At 35.9% G+C, this 17597-nt stretch overlaps 1 protein-coding gene across 42 annotated transcripts in view; it reads left to right on the top strand.

Moving 5' to 3' along the window:
- Positions 1-17597, top strand: part of slo (calcium-activated potassium channel slo) — a 522131-nt gene that overhangs the window by 390289 nt on the left and 114245 nt on the right. For 37 of the 42 annotated variants that reach the window (XM_067090341.1, XM_067090333.1, XM_067090332.1 and 34 more), the window contains exons 3-6: positions 4085-4181; positions 10332-10443; positions 10743-10894; positions 13889-14056. In XM_067090341.1, coding sequence (XP_066946442.1) covers positions 4085-4181; positions 10332-10443; positions 10743-10894; positions 13889-14056 — 529 coding nt within the window. Of the gene's footprint in view, positions 1-4084; positions 4182-6834; positions 6920-10331; positions 10444-10742; positions 10895-13888; positions 14057-17597 lie in introns of those variants that run through there. The other 5 variants (XM_067090358.1, XM_067090355.1, XM_067090354.1 and 2 more) reach the window with 4 other exon arrangements.

The following is a 17597-nucleotide window of genomic DNA, read 5'->3' as shown; positions in this document are numbered from 1 at the left end:
GTGTAAATTGTTATCAACCCATAATGCAGGATGTTTATCAGCCAATAGGCCTATTTCTGACTTTTTTCGTGTGCATCGCTTTTACTCATACGGTTCGTCATCTGCGATGGTTGGTGTATTTTGAGTTCCTCCCTTTTCTTTAGTTTGCTCTTTTTTGTCATTCAGTAAACATGCTCATCCCTCTTCCAGTTCTGTCTTTCTGTCTGTCCTTCTATGTCTGTTTATAAACTGTCGCCAACGATCCTTCTTAACTCATGCTCTTTTATCCATGTCTAGACCTATACTCTCTCTCTCTCTCTCTCTCTCTCTCTCTCTCTCTCTCTCTCTCTCTCTCTCTCTCTCTCATTCCACCATGCGTTCATCAACATGTTCTTATGTGTGCTCCAAATAATGTCTTGAGTTGGCAAGCGCTGTGTATCCTAACTCTCTCTCTCTCTCTCTCTCTCTCTCTCTCTCTCTCTCTCTCTCTCTATGGATTACTTACCCTTGCTCTTTATGACTACGCACCCATCCTCCCTCAACAAGTCAATCAATGACCATCTACTCTCACCCGATCAAACCATGGCCATCTACTGTACTGTATATCTAACAAAATGCAATTTCACAAACATGCTCCCAGGCCCTTAATTCCTTTCAGTCACTGGCTAAAGTTCATCATTATTAATTATGCTCTAATTTTTCTTTTGATTATTCTTAGAATTTTCTCTTCTGTTTCTCCCACTAATATTAACAAAATGTTGTGCTATCTATTGAGTGTGTATGCTAAAAAGTTATTTAATCCAATCTGTAAAAGTGCTCTGTCTTACCCAGAGAGAGAGAGAGAGAGAGAGAGAGAGAGAGAGAGAGTTGAGAGAGAGGTCATTGTTCTTTTTTTTTGAGAATTTTCTACCTCTCTCTTTTCTTCAAAGTATTTTTCTCTCTCTCTCTCTCTCTCTCTCTCTCTCTCTCTCTCTCTCTCTCTCTCTCTCTCCCATATACACGTGCTCAAAAAACTCTCTCTCTCTCTCTCAACTGGATTACTTCACATACTCCCTTGCTCTTTCTGACTACGTCCACCCATCCTACCCTCAACAACTCAATCAATGACCATCCAACTCTCTCTCTCCGATTCAAACCATGGCCATCTACTGTACTGTATATCTAACAAAATGCAATTTCACAAACATGCTCCCAGGCCCTTAATTCCTTTCAGTCACTGGCTAAAGATTCTGGCCATTATTAATTATCTGCTCTAATTTTCTCTTTATGATTATTCTTAGAATTTTCTCTTCTGCTTCTCCCACTAATATTAACAAAATGTCTTCCGTTGGCGCCTCTGAATCCTCTCTCTATCTATTGAGTGTCTATGAATTCCTTAACTGCTAAGTCCTCTTTGAAAGTTAGATTTAATCCATATCTGATTCATAACTGAGTGAGCTCTGTCTTACCCAGAGAGAGAGAGAGAGACAGTCCAAGATTGAGGTTATTGTTTTGAGAATTTCAACCACTCTCACTCATCTTATTCACATCAAAAAATAATCAATGCTCCTTTTTCAAAGTATCTTTCTCTCTCTCTCTCTCTCTCTCTCTCTCTCTCTCTCTCCCCGCTATACACGTGCTCAAAAAACTACTGCAGTCCAATACCTCCAGTTCCTACTCTCTCAACTCCGCCAACTCTCTCTCTCTCTCCGCTATTCACATACTCAAAAAACTACTACAGTCCAATGCCTCCAGTTCCTACTCTCTCAACTCCGCCAACTCTCTCTCTCTCTCCGCTATTCACATACTCAAAAACTACTAGTCCAATACCTCCAGTCCAATGCTATTCCAATCAAAAACTACTACAGTCCAACTCTCTCTCTCTCTCTCTCTCTCTCTCTCTCTCTCTCTCTCTCTCTCTCTCTCTCTCTCTCAAAAACTACTACAGTCCAATCTCAATTCCTCTCTCTCTCTCTCTCTCTCTCTCTCTCTCTCTCTCTCTCTACAGTAGCCATTCACCATCATTACCATCCCAGCCACCTTCTTCATCCCCCACCGGTGCACATTCATCTTAAACCACTCAATAAGATACGCATTACTAAAAGAGAGATGACTTTCCAATAGCTGTTAACCTTGCAAAAACAACAGGCACCTATAGGCCTATAGTTGCAGCTCACTCGTGTGGACGAATGTGTACACTTGCGTGCGTGCTTTTGTTTCCTGTGATTGGGGTGGTCCCTCCTCACCCCCTTTCACACATTTCTTTTACTCTGTATATTGATTTTGCTCAGGATTGTCACATCCAACCCGTTTTTCTGAGAGTTGAAAACGGAAGGGTTGACTGAAGGTCACAATTCCTGCGTATCTCATAACCTCAATGTACTTTTTTCTTCTCTTTTTTTTTCTCCTCCACGAGTTTGACTAACCAAGTCTGACTGCGTCTTATGCAAATGATTCGCTTTGTTTGTGCGTTGTTTGTGACGAACGCTTCGGCTGCTATATCTATATATATATATACGCAAACATACAAAAAAATAAACTAATAATGTCAGGACTGCTAACCGCTGCTGCTGTTAAGTATTTTGTTTATATGCATGCTTGGTGTAGTTAGCCAGTTGTAAAATATATATAAACTAAACAAAGGTATTTGTGACATCGATAGCAGAGACCTGTCACATACATTGTCTAGGTGAGTGATAATTCAGTGTTACTTGTTGTCTTTGTTAATATGTTTATTTTTAACATATTGTGGGCGTTCTGTGTCGCTTTGCCATATTCACTGTTTTATTTCTTTGAACTGTTATTCAATTGGAGTTCGCTCATTCACGCAAATTTGAACTTTCTTGGGCAAGTAGTGTTGTTAAGAGCCATCATATTATTCCATTTTTTACCATTTTTTGTTATTCCAAAAAAAGTAAAATTCGGTAAAATATTCTGGAAAATACATTTTTATCAACAAACTCTAAATCAGTATTGTTAAGTAAATCGTTGATTTTGAATCCCTCAAAAATATTAGTAAAATCACAAATCACATTTCATCACGTTACTGTGAATTATTATTATCATTATTATTATTATTATTATTATTATTATTATTATTATTATTATTATTATTATTATTATTTCAGTAGATGGTAAAATGTCCCTGAGTTGTTTCTATGCAAACATTTCAAGTAAAATTTAAAGCAAGTATCGGTAAACAACCTTGAATTATTGAAATATATATATATATATATATATATATATATATATATATATATATATATATATATATATATATATATAAAGGAACGTCTAAAAATTCATGAAATTGCTAAAGTAACGATAAATACGCTATACATTATTGAATACTAATCTCTGTAAAAGGGAAATTTGTATATTCTTGTCTTATTCTTACCTATAAGAACTCTTCCGAATTACCCATTCTTGCTCATTCTTACGTAACAGAAGAAAGTTCAAATTTCTGAGTGATTGCGAATGAACATATAATATTCAGTGGGAGCAAGCACGCAGATAACTGTTTGTGTCTTTCGAGAAAAAAAAAAATAGATGATACAGATGAACAAATACATAGGCTATGCTACTGCTACTTTTTGTACGCGAATAATTAATAAATAAATACAATACAATACACATGGATTAAGCATCTACAGAATAGTTTGCGCTTCTTGGTGTTCAAAGTTCACAAACACGATGCTACATCAAAACAGTACGCTAGGAAGAGCTGGCTTGCTTTAAACAAATAAAAAAATGGGTTAATGTCTATGAAATATATAAAAAAAATAAGCTTGCTTCCTAGGAAAAAATTGAACAGAAAACTAGCTTGCTTTCCAAAAGAAAAGAGTAAAGTACACAAAATAAGCTTGCAAATTGGCCAATGAAAGAAAGCAATACCGCATTTGCAGCTTGGTTCTAAAACGAAGTAGAGTAGGCCTAGCTTGATCTAAACCGGTACAATTATTACTAGTCTCAATGTGCACTAGATAACAAAGGACAAAAAAAAAAAACTGCTACCCACCAACTGTCAAAGGCCTGAAAACACAAATACACGTCTAACCCTCGGCCAAAATTACAGTTTCAACCCAGCCACTTCAGACTAAACTGATTCCTTGCCTCTTCCTCACAGGGACGGCGTGGAGCACTGTCAGCCCTGGAGCGCTAACACCACGCAACAAATAGACTTAGCCTTTAATATATTTTTCATGGTCTATTTTTTTATACGTGTAAGTAATACGTGTCATTGGCCTGTGTTTTACATGTGTAAGTTGTTATATTTCCTACATGTGTATTTTCTACGTGTGTAAGTACAATTATATGTGTGCATATATTTTTATCTGTATAAGTAACTGTTTATTAAATATATTCTACTGAATATAAATTGAAGGTATTTTTAATTCATCTGAATGTTTAATTTTAACATATAATTATAAAATGGCCTAACTTACCCATTTTAATATTAATTGGTAATCTAACTTAAACACTGTAACAGAAGTAAAAAAACAACAGTTAATTCACTATTTAAATAACTATAATACTCTAAATTCTAATATATAATTCACTGGCTTAGTTTCAGTTCTTCAATATCTTCCCACTTTCAGAAAAATATGTGGTAACTTATTCTTTCTAAATACTTGCACTGGAGAGGAAAATGTCCTGACTATTAATAAATAAATTAATAAATAAATATATATATATATATATATATATATATATATATATATATATATATATATATATATATATATATATATATAACTCAAATAACAAATAACAGCAAAGATGTCCTGTACTGGTATACCAACATACCAGAATAAACTAAATTATTACCATACGCATGGACAAGTCATTAGAAGATCTAACCTATTTTCATTTTTTATCAGATTTAATTGATTTTGCAATAGAGAACACTCAAATCCATGTAAGTTTAAGTGAGTGTAACCTGGTGCCTATTTTTGGGAGAAAGACTAAGTAATGCAAAAATGTAGCAAAATCATAATTCCTCAGAGTTTGCACTACAGCATTATGTCAGCTAAAAGAGAAAGAATTGATTGAGTTACCCAGTGGGAGGACTAATGAGGAATAGGTTGCCATATATTATCCTGACAAAAATGCTGATGCAACTTTCCTACTCTGCATTTACAAGGCTCAGGGGAGTCTGGGCCATCCATTGGAATTGGACTAAAATGACAAGGATTTTTTTTTTTTTATTTTGGTGAATACCAACTAAACTGACTAGTATTTTTTTTTATTTTGGTAAATACCATTATTATGCTTAATGGTTCCTGTTAATGCATGAGTAATGTGACTGAATTATTAATATCTACAGAAGCATTTTGTATAGGCTACCCCTAACTGGGCGTCCTTAATCCACAAAGTAGGATTAAGGCAGTTTTGATTCACTCTCATTTATCATATAGCCTAATTCTACAACCAATTCATGGCAATGGCATCTGGTCAATTATAACAACATGCTTCAACTCGAAGGTATTTTTCTTTTTTGCATTCTGCAACTAGTTCCCACAAAGTAGCCAAAAGTGACAAATTGGAGCTGTTGACATTTGTCAGTGTAATCAAAGATTGGCTTCTGTGTTTGCAAAGGAAAAATTGGAGAAGGATACTTTACTTCGTCTGTGGCAAAATAAATAAAAAATAGCTAAAGATATTAAGTTACACATAGTTTCCATTTTGGAGGACTGTTCAGATACCTAGAGAGGAACAATAAAGTACCTGGTCTCCCAAAAATTGTTTTCACAGCTCAAGTGAATCTGATACCTTCTAATCATTTGGTGAAAAATCCTACTGATGCAACATGTCATTTAAGAAATTTTTCCATGACTGGACTGAAAAAAAAAAGCATGGGAGAACAGCTGTACTGTACACAGTTCTACAGCTGTACTGTAATTCCAGGAAGACACAAAACTATACCCAAACCCAAATAACCTATTAGAAAGACAATAGACCCTCCTTATGATGAACAACCACAAGGCATGCTATGTGCCCATAAATGATGTTATAGGGGGGGCAAAGCCCCCACCTAAAATCGCAAAGAATCCAGCATCCTTTGTTAGGCTAACTCAGGAAAAGGTAGGTTAGGATGCAGTCCTGTAAATATCACTGCCAACCCCCACTGGCCCAGTAAAAACCACCATCCTACGGCTAGGTCACGGATAGGTTAGGATATAGGCTACCACTGGAAGTACCAAGACCCCATTTTGGGGTATATCTATTTTCCCCCCATGTGACCGTTACAAATTACACTTTTAAGCCAATGGTTTATTTCTGCTTTTCTCGTGTTATTTAGCCCAATTTAATGTTCCTTTAGGATTTAATATACCCAAAATATAATTAAAATTATGGTCACTCATCACTATGACCTATTGGGCATATGGGTGGAGAAACATGCAAGATTGGTCTGCCCTTAACAAAAACTCATTAAACATGGACAGTCGAGAAAAATATATGGTTTTATGTTTCGAAACATTATTATATCACTAAAATATAGTGTTTGAGGTCCTAAAATCAAAACTAAATTTGTTCCCTATCGACTGGCTTACGCCAACATCAGAACCCTAAGCTAAAAGTAAAAGCTTAGGCTCCCATTTCCTAAACTTCCTATGGAGACGCTAAAATGCCCAATTTAATGTTTATGGACTGTCTGCCATATTTAAATAGTTATAAATCATTTTAAAATATATAAAAAGGAAATTATATCGTATACTTACGAAACGGTCAACACAAGCCTGAACATAAAAGTCACATATTTGTATTCAAGATTTTATAGATACTTTTAACTAAAAAAAAGTTAATTATTGCAATGGATTCCAGACAATTTTAACCAAATTAAACAGAATTTACGATTAAATTCCGGCCGGAGAATTCCCGAAAGCTACCACGTGACCACAGAGCCCAGAACATCACTAAGCCTGAACTCCTTGGCGAGGAAAGTGAAAACAGACTCAAGGTAATTATTACCAGCCGTTATTTAGATTATTAATTCGTATATTCCATAAATTAAGGCGTTTTTTAGGATGACTTTTAACGTGTATGAAATAATCCCAAACTCTTGGCAAGGGAAGTCAACCGGACTGAATGAAACAATTATATCTGCCGTTATTTATTTTGTTCGTTCATATAATCCATAAATAAAGGCATTTCTTGTATTTTTAAATGAATTTTACGTGGATTAAATAATGACACGGCATAGGTTTCGTAAAAATTGAACTAGGCCTACGGTGGGCATTTGCGCATTTCTAGATAACAGATCGTTAGGCCTATAGGCCTAGTTTACATCATGCAGGATTTCATTGATGTTATTATAATGACTATAAAATGCTGTTATGGTAGAGAAAACTAGACGTGAGTTATTTAGGGCTAGAAATGCACAAGCCAATAATAGGTCTACCGAATGACAGCCAAATTAGGAGCTTAGGCCTAAATTACATGACAGCAGTAGGTCTACTTACGTAGTAGCAAGTCTAACTTATGCTTCTACTTCACATATGTATATCACTATTTCACTGATGAGATATACAAAGTTGATTAATGGATGGGATGGAATCCTATTTTGACTGGTAGGCCTAGTCCTGTGACCCTAAACTTATAATTATGAATGTTGTTTCTTTGATGGGCTAAATCAAGATGTCCTAATCATCTTTAGAATTTTCGTCGGAATATAGCCATAGGCTAGGCTAGTTGGCTAGTGTCTTCCTAATCAATGAATAAGCCTATATGGTTTAGCATAACCAACAGTTTCCTCTGATGAATAATGTTATATATGCCTTTAGCCACTTTAACTAGCTAGGCTATGTTATCCTCTTGTAGGTGGATATTAAATTGTCAAAAGATAAGGAAGAGAAGGTTAAAAAGTTCCATTCTCCTCTGTGGGAAGTTAAGATGGTTTTTGAGAGTCAAACCCAACAGCCAGGTATGAGGAGGTGCCTTAGGTTAGGCCTATACTTGGTTGCAAGTCTGTACGCAAGATTAAGGGGGTCGAGTGGCTTGGCAGGGAGGTCAGGGCTGGTTCATTGAAACCCCCAAAATGCTGGTGTTTTGTATCAGATGAAATACTACTGAAAAATGGCTGACGCTGTACAATACGCAACTACCACCTGCCAAAAAATTAAAAAATAACATTTAATATGGTTTACTCAGACAAATCACTTCAATTTCCACTTATAATAATTTCAAAGCAACAATATATGTTGATTGTTTTCATTTGTCAAGACAATTCATAAAACGGCTCAGAGAAAAAAACTGTAAACTATGCCGTTTTGAGATTAGGTTAGGTTGGGATGTATCCCTTTAACACTGGGGTTTACTTAGTGACAAGGTATTGTGTGGCAACATTATGGAGAGAGAATGAATGGATAAACATTATGTTGGGGAGATATTCAAATGGAGGAATTTATAACTCCTTTGTTTGAATCTATTATATCTACCCCAGCCTATATTGAAATTTGCACAAAGTACTTCAGTACAGTATTGTACTGTATTATTTTAGTACTATGCATATACTGTGAGTTCATATTATAATAGCGAACATCAGATTCATCATAAGGTATTTTATATATATATGGTATTACAGTATATAACATTTTTTATATTATTTGCTTATACTTTATATTTTAATATGTTAAGTAAAATAAAATGTCTAGTCAGGCAGTTGAATGTCATTTTGAATGAGAAATGAATACCAGCAATAAATTTCAAGAACTGGCAATATGAACAGATAAATGTGTTAAAACCAGGGATAACAAACCGTTTTATTGTGTTGACACAGATCATTGCTTTACAAAAGCAGAAAATGCTGCCACTTGCAAACTGGGATGGTACCTAACAGAATTTAAGTTGGTGAATCTAACTATTTGTTTGTAAGACTTGCATGGAAGGAGATAAATGAACAGGCACTTTTAGATGCCACTGCAGGTCCTAATGTTTTTCATGTGATGTTTGTTAGTTACAAGGATGAACTTTATACTGTATTTCCATGATGCTCTTGAAAGTATTTGTGGTTTCCAAACCATTTGGGAATTATGCTGAATGGGCTTTCTTAATTATTATTATTATTATCATTATTCTTATGAAATAGTTCAACTAGAATCCTTCTCTGAGATGTAAAATGTAAAAGGGGAATTAATGTAGTGTTGTACTTTTAAATTGTGGGACTTTCTTGTGCATTTACGGCCAATCATTGTCTCCTAATTTCTGTAATCATTGAGGTTCAGATCTTAATGTCCCTGGGACACCTTGATACAGTCAAGATTCAGAATATGTATTCTCTCCACAGACATTACTTTGGTACCTTTTCTGACATATAAAATGGTGTTATGGTGTTAGTTTGGGAATGATGGAACCCAAACTAGTACTACTGTATTTGCATTATCTATTAAGTAACAGTGGTGCTCAGATAAAAAAAAAAAAAATGGATGTGATTTAGCATTGTACTAACATTTTATGTCAGTTCTTTAGGTCTCATCGAGACTCGGAACCATTTTCATTGGTCTTTGAAGGCCTTTTGCAAGTTTCAATAACTCCTGGTTGGTTTCACAATGCTGGGGAATTAACCCTGTGCTCAAGATTTATCAAGTTAAACTCTTTTAACCTAAATCAGTTTTTAAGTTCTTACACAGCTTGAACTTAGGTATAGTAAGCTGTCATGAGCAACATTGCAGTCAAATATGGTCGGTTGATAGCATTTGTTGGCCAGATATCATTTGTTATGAAGGTTCTTTTTCTTAAGCACCAACAGTTGACAAGTTATGTTTGGCAGCAACAAAGTTATTGTCAACTTGGGATAATTGAGAGTCAGGTCAGTGAGTTAGGACCAGGCCTGGAACTGTTGATGTACTATTCTAAGGAGTTGGCCTTAACCTTGCCTTGACAAGATACCTATGTCAAATACAGCACTCTAATAGCAACAGACATAGGTATCTTAATGACAGCTGTCACCAGTAATAATGTTCAAAATATGCAGATACCAGTACCTGTAATTGTTTATCATGTTACAGAACAGGCAATCAGTCCATACATTCACAAAGGATTCCAGATGGAACGCAAGGTCATTATACAGTGCTAATAAGGCATTTTCAATTGCGGCAACCCATATTTTTATGTGTACAGTTTACTGTAAGTGGTTACTCCTTAAGAAATCATTTTAAGAGCTCTGGGAGTGAGCGCATTAGGAGAGAGTTTGTATGCAAGAACTTCAGTGAATTTTATGCTTGGCAGAACTAAGACTTAATTAGTAAACTTCTGCACAATCTGTCATCAATATGAAACAATGGTTTGTGTGCTATAAAAGTATCTATATTTCTTTATCATTATCCTTTGTAAAATCCAGTACAGCATTAATCCAACTAATTTTCTTTTAACAGTTTATAGCAGCAAGTGATAAGCTGTGGTTCATGCTGGAGATGTACTCCTTCGTTGATTACTTCACTATCCCCCCATCCTTTGTCAGTATATATCTAGACAGAACGTGGATAGGTAAGTTTTCCTTTTACAGAGATGAGCGCAGTAATACCTTAAATTGAGACCTTTTTGTTACGTGCTTATTCTTGTGCGCTAAGTCACATAATATAACCTTATGATGTCCTCCAAGTGGTGATGATTGTTCTGACTTACAGATGTGTTTATGCTTTCTTTTTTTTATTAAATTTAAGATTAATAAATCATAGTGAATTCTCAGAGTGACTCAATTCCTCCTCATATCCACAGACTAAATTTAAGATAAATAAGATCTTAGGGAATTCTCACAGTGACTCACTTCCTCCTCGTTTCCACAGGGTTACGATTCCTACGAGCCCTCCGCCTCATGTCAGTACCGGATATCTTGCAGTACCTGAATGTCCTTAAGACATCGTCCAGCATCCGGCTGGCACAGCTCTGCTCTATTTTCATCGCAGTTTGGCTCACTGGTGCCGGCATCATCCATTTGGTAAGTTTTGGCATTGGAGTAGTTATGAAACACATACAGACACCACCCTACTCACGAGCATTCAACTTACAAACATTCAGACGTATACATAAACTGGATCGCAAATTAAAATCGTGTTCAAAGCGCTCCCCTTTGCCCCTTATAAGTTCAAATTTTGTTTTGCGCCCCTATTCTGTACATACAGTACTGTATGTAGCCTACATTGTATTGGCTCCTTGTAAGTTCAAATTTTGTTTTGCACCCCTATTCTGTACATACAGTACTGTATGTAGCCTACATTGTATTGTGTTTTAGGATGAAAAATGCTCAGTTCTATATTGATTTTATATCATCCTGTACTGTACTTAAATAGGCTTGAAGAGTACAGTAACCAACTCACAAACAATTCAGCATACAGACAGCTGCCCGGAACGTAACCGTTTGTAGGTATGGTGGTGTCTGTAGTTATAAAACATGTATAATTTAGGTGGTCTTACTTCAACTAGCACAGGGGTTATGTTCCAAGACACACAGCAGTGTGTAATGCTAAATATGCACGTAGTTAGACTGTGTAATTGAATTACTATATGTATGGTGTATCGGTATATCCCTTAATGTAAGTTTATAATTGTCATTGTTGCACATAATTTTAAAAATTATTTGGAAGCCTTTGTAAGTATTTGAACCTTTTAATTTTTTCATAGTTTGCATTTTTTGTATAGCTTTCATTTGCTGGTATGAAATCTTTAGTATTAGTACAATGCTGCATATGAAATTCCTTGTTATTAAAGTTATCGTGATCTATTCTCTGTTATTACTGCAAATTGAGACTGATTTTAATTTGTTACTACATTATCAGTCTTCTTACCAGTTGCAACTGATATAAATCTTTTAGGCTAATTAAGAAGTGCATCGTAAACATGCGACACCATAGCTACTGTATTGTCATTAGGCTCCTGTCTTTCCCACTTAACTTGCATTGAATGTACAGGGCTGTTATTACTTTAGTACTGCCTTACATTGTTCTTTTATATATGCATACAGTTTGTTATATGCATTGTTCATGCATATACTGTATGCATATTCATACAAAGCAAGTAAAAACAAAATAAAGCCTTTATCATCAGTTATAATTTCTTTTTAAAAATGAGGTATTTTTAGACAGTACCTTTTTCCAAGCTCCTCTGTTGTAAGTTGAGCCCACTGCTAGTGGTATTTCTCTCCTAAAGTCCCCATACATATGAGTGTAGACGCAGATATATTCCTCATGGCAATGATATCAGGCAGCATCTGGAAAGTCGAGAACCCCAGAAAACAGCTTGTTACAAAATTTCTTTCCTTCTCTCCTTTGTGTCTGTCTTTGTGACTACTGTATATGTATGGGTGCATTTTCCATGCAGAATCAGCCAGCCTTCAAGGTAAAAGGCATTTAGATCCCAAAGCATAACTGTAATCATGCCAGTACAGATTCTCCTTTGTTATGAGTACTGTAAGCCGAAACAGCAACTAAGAGAACTATCTGTTGAGGCTACACCCTCCAAAATGGCAACTGACCTTTGTTTTAGATTTGTTAATCTTGGCAATACTGTACAGGTGATTGCTGTACTCCCATACTATACCATAGGAACTCTTTCAGTTGTACTCATACCATAGGAACTCTTATAGTCATTCTGATGGGTTTCGAACATACCTCTCAAAGGCATTCATTCAGAGCCTATCAGGTATCTCCCAAAAATACTTTGGTGGGTATATAGTTTTAAGATGCTTCAGCAATTGATTCTTTCTTTCTATATATACTTTCTTTGTCATTTCTTCATTCTCTGTCATTTCCTACTCCTGTTCACTTTTTTATTCATTGTTCTACCCTTTTTCCTTCTAATGTACATGATTTCTTATGGCTCATGCTTTTGCCAGGCACTTAGTGTTTGTACTCTTCCTTGTCTTTCTTGAGGTTCTAGAACACTTTCTCCTGGGAGTACTGTGATTTTGAACTTAGTTTGCTTCTTTGGAAAAGAAAATTGTTACTGTTGACCGTTTTTAGCTGTTCAGCTGCACCCACTTTTTTGTAACCCAGCATGTTAATTTTTCTTTTTCACTTGTTATTCACATAAATGATATTAATCAACTGGCTTAACTTTTACTCAGAGTAGTCAAAGTAAAGAACTTTGATGGTGAAATACATCTGTTGTCAGATTCCAGAGCCTTGCCACTTCTTAACTCTAAGGTTTACACCACAAAGTGAGCAGATGCAATTTTCAAATGGTGTGGTCCAGTCTTTGGTTGGATCTGGAAGGCTCAGGTAATACAATGGTTTGTCTGTTGAAAAGCAAGGTTGTTTCAAGAAATCTCTTAAGGGTATATATTCTTTTTTCTCTTCTTAATGTACATTTTATTATATTTTTGCAAGGAGGTTTAGTTGTGCAGAAAGAGAAAGTGGGATAAAACTCCTGTGAAATTTTGCTTAGATAATCATTAGCTTACCCCTAGAAGTTTAGATAGATGGTTATATTCTTATTACAGCAAAGACTCCTATATTTTTAAATTACTGGACTTTAAGTAATGCATAACTACATGACTGTCTAACCTCAGAGGCCTGAGAATGGAACATGGATAGACATTACTTGAAGTTTTTAACTTGTTGTGTATAGGTGTATTTAGAAAACACTCTGCTGAGATTTTACAATATAATTCTGGTTTAACAGTATACAGTATATTGAAAATTCTTTTTTTTTTATATTTATTGCTCTCCATAATATATGGTAGTTTACCCACTGTATTGTATGCCAAATTCTCAGCTCTAATTAATACAATTAATATTTTGTTAACTGAAGTAGAGCAATTAATCCTTATTACTCACGACAATCCAAAGAATAATTTGAAGCAAAAAGGATGCTGTATTATTTTACTTGAATATTGTTTAAGGTACACTGCTTGAGCAGCAGTAATGCATCAAATGAACAGACCCATGCCTGTTAAAAGTGCCGTGGTTATTTAATACGTTGCCCTATGTTTCAGCTGGAAAATTCTGGTGACCCTCTAGATTTCCAGAATGCTCAACCACTATCGTACTGGACTTGTGTGTACTTCCTCATTGTCACTATGTCCACAGTGGGCTATGGTGATGTATACTGTCATACAGTTTTTGGAAGAACGTTCCTTGTCTTCTTCCTCCTTGTTGGCTTGGTAAGTATGTTTCCAGTGCCACTTAGATCACTCTTACTGTTAATGTTAATGTATTATTACTGTTATTGTCATTGTTATAATTTTCTAAAATAGGAAGCTGGGGTGTCGAGGGGATTCACAGCTCCATCAAGCCAATGGGTATAGGAAATGGTGTTGAACTGGCATTTTTGTCTGTATCAAACAGTCAGGGTTCCTTTGTATCCGTGTAAGGACTTTAACTTTTTTCTCTCATTGCAGCTGATGGGTCTTATCACTGTATCTAACTATGTTTTTTGTTCTAAATTCATGTAAGGGCAAGGAAATTGTCATTTAATTTGAAAAATTTGGAAACAACCCTCTTTAGTTTCTCCAGTATACAGCATATATTATCTCAGTGTTTTATTGCATATATATTTTTTTTTTTCGTTTCATTTCGACATTTTACTTTTTCTCCCAACAAATGTCCTGAAGTGATTTCAGACCCACGTTCCACAAGAACTGAACATGGGTTACATTTTAGTCAGTGACTTATTAATACCATTCTTATTAAGCATCATTTTGGGAAAGGGTCTAACTACCCTAAAACCACCTTCCTCTCCCCATCATCCCTCCCCCAGACACCCCAGCTCACCCTCCTAAACTTTACCAAAACATTTCTAATAAGGGTGGGTCCAGCCACCACCAGTCACAGAAATAGAACTCTCATTGGTATCCAAGCTAACCTTATCCTGAATACCATCCAAGTAGAATGTGACAAATTATAGTCATTGTCAACTTGTTAGAGAAAACTAAGTTTGCAGGTCAACATCTATACTTTCTTTGATGTGTTGAAATGACAGGTTCTTTACTTCTCAATCTAAACATAGCTTGGATGTTGGTGGAAGTACAGTCTATCACTAATTAAAGTATAAGAACTCTAATTAAGATGAGATAGGGAATAATGGTCTAAAACAAAAATTTGAAATCTTCCATATAGGATCAGTGATTGATATTGCTATACAACAAACAATTTCATTACTGACAGTCTACAAGTGTCAAAAATATATATATATTATATATATCTTATACTAACTTGTTGGAATTGGCAGTGTTGATCAGGAGACTTGAGAGTATATTCAATTAAAATTCTTGTAGATAAAAATAGATTTCTTATCTATTTTGCGCACAAATTCATTTATTTCCGTTGCTTTTTCTCTCTCGATCCAAATATCTTCTGTTCATTGCTATATGCTACTATGGGAGTGTCACCTGTCACAGTGGATGTCACCTGCTTTAGCAGTCGGTCCAATAGAAGACTGCTGCTCGTTAACAGTTGCCATGCACACCACCACTAGGCTAAAAAAAAAAAAAAAAAAAAAAAAAGCTGTAACCCTGCAGTGTAGCGTTAAATTAATCAAGTTCAGTGAATAAATAAACTCGTGTGTGATGGTACTTTTTCATCTGCACAGCTGTTAGTTTACATTTTGTTGAAATGGGTGTGTGCAAGTGGCTGTCAGCAGGGCCTTATGTGCAGGTGCTGAACCCAGAGAACTAAATAAACATCGTACACCATTACTGCACACCTCACTCACTCACTCACTCAGTTACTCTCACTCACTGTCTGCTGCTGCCACAAAGCTCTGCTGCTCTGCTCGGTTAGTTCTTGCAAGTGCTAGCTATTCTGTAGCTCTTTTTTTTTATTATTTTTTTTTTTGTATTTATTGGCATCAAGTTAAAAGCTATTTTTAGTTGGTTAAACAGTTTTCTGGTACTGTATTTATTATATTATTTTTATCTGTGTAAGTTGTTTGATTGCTTCTCTATGGAATTAGTGGTTTATTTTCTTTGTTTTGTAGGTCAGAATTGTAATGTCACCCATGCAATTCTCTTTAAAGTTTTGTACCAGTGGCTCAGCGCTGTGTTTTTTGCAGCAGTTCTTCTTATTTAAATGGATAGTTTACCAGTTAATGAGCTTACACTTCATTTTATATATTCCGTAGCACATGTTTAAAACATTGAAGAATAAATTGCTTTAAATTTCATTGGTATGATAACTTCCCTATAAATTTACATAACTAGATACAACCCTCCCTCCCCCACCATAAAAAAATCTAATCTTACGAGCAACAATATTTTCTTATCTGTAAGAGTATGTATTTCAAAGTACTGTACTTCATAATGGTAAATTCAGTTTCTTGCCTGACCCCAAGCTTGTTTTCTTATTCTTGTACAGTAACTCGTATATCTTACCTGCGGTTTATGAGATCAGTGAAAGAAGAATATAAAAAATGACAAAACCTCTGCCACACATGCGTGAGCCTCGGTATATCAGTAGCCACATGGTAGGTTAATGTCACCTCATAGCAGTAGAGACGAGTGTGGTATCAGCAGACTGCACAGTAATCAAATGAGTTCTCTTCGAACTCGGAAGTACCACTTATTTCAATGCTGTTTAAATTGGATGTCGTCTGATACTCTTCCTCTTACATAAAAGCAATGAAAATCCTCCTGAGAGGATGCAACATATACCAATCTCACATGGATGCACACATGGTGACAGGTGATTCCCCTTGTGACTTGTGAGGCCCGAGTAACTACCAGCTTGGACATGTACTGTCAATACTGCCATTTCTGTCCGCACGCTGGTAGTGGCGTGGTTGCCACACAGAGTGCTTGTCTGTGCCACATTCATATGACACCTTGGCCGTGCCTGAGACATTCTTGGCCATGCCTTTGTTGAGCTGCCCTTGCGAACTTGCCAACCTGTGCCATAAGTATAGCTCAGTATGAATATGTGGCTCATGGTACGAAATGAGTTGGTGCTAGTTGAAGGGCAGCTCAACTGCTGTCCTCAGTACCTACCTAGCTACCAGTTGTTTTCTAGTTTATTTTCATTGGATGGATGAAATGTGGATGCTAGTAACTGTAAAATAAGAATGTCAGCATTAAAACTGTTTAAAGAAAAGTAATTTTGAAAAGTAACGTTCATTGAGAAAAGCTAGAATGCATTTTTTGACATTTTGTAGAATGGAAATACTATGTATTTGTTAGCCATCCACACTGTCATCTTAATGGACATGTATTACGGATGGTTGCTCAGTAGGCACTGTGACAGAACTTTCCTTTCCCACTACCACCACACTTAACACTACACCAGTCTGTGTGTGCCACTTAACGAGGGATAACACACACATGCACACTAATAAAGAATAAAAACCTTAGGCCCTTGACTCCTCCGGGATCAAGACATAGGTATATTATTCAAATGATATATTGAAATAATTCTCTTGATAAATGATATTGTAAATATCTGTATATCTGAGTAAGATTTATATATTTGAACTATCTAAAACATGGTTGCCAGATTTCTCTCGTAAGACTGATTTTCAAATGTGGCAACATGGCCTACATATCTCTCTCTGTGTTGCCGCTTGTCTGTCAGCCAGTACAACCTTGCCTTGCTCCTTCCTCACTGTCTGATGAGCCAGTCTTGTGCTTGTTGTCTGGCTCTCACCCAGCCCGCCTGTGCCTCCCACACCCAGCCTGCCCATGTCGCTCACACCTAGCCCAGACCTGTCACCCA

Source organism: Macrobrachium rosenbergii, chromosome 47 (genome assembly GCF_040412425.1).
Source record: "Macrobrachium rosenbergii isolate ZJJX-2024 chromosome 47, ASM4041242v1, whole genome shotgun sequence".
Lineage (NCBI taxonomy): Eukaryota > Metazoa > Arthropoda > Malacostraca > Decapoda > Palaemonidae > Macrobrachium > Macrobrachium rosenbergii.
The sequence above is the reverse complement of the archived record's forward strand: the minus strand, read 5'-3'. Positions and strand labels throughout refer to the sequence as shown.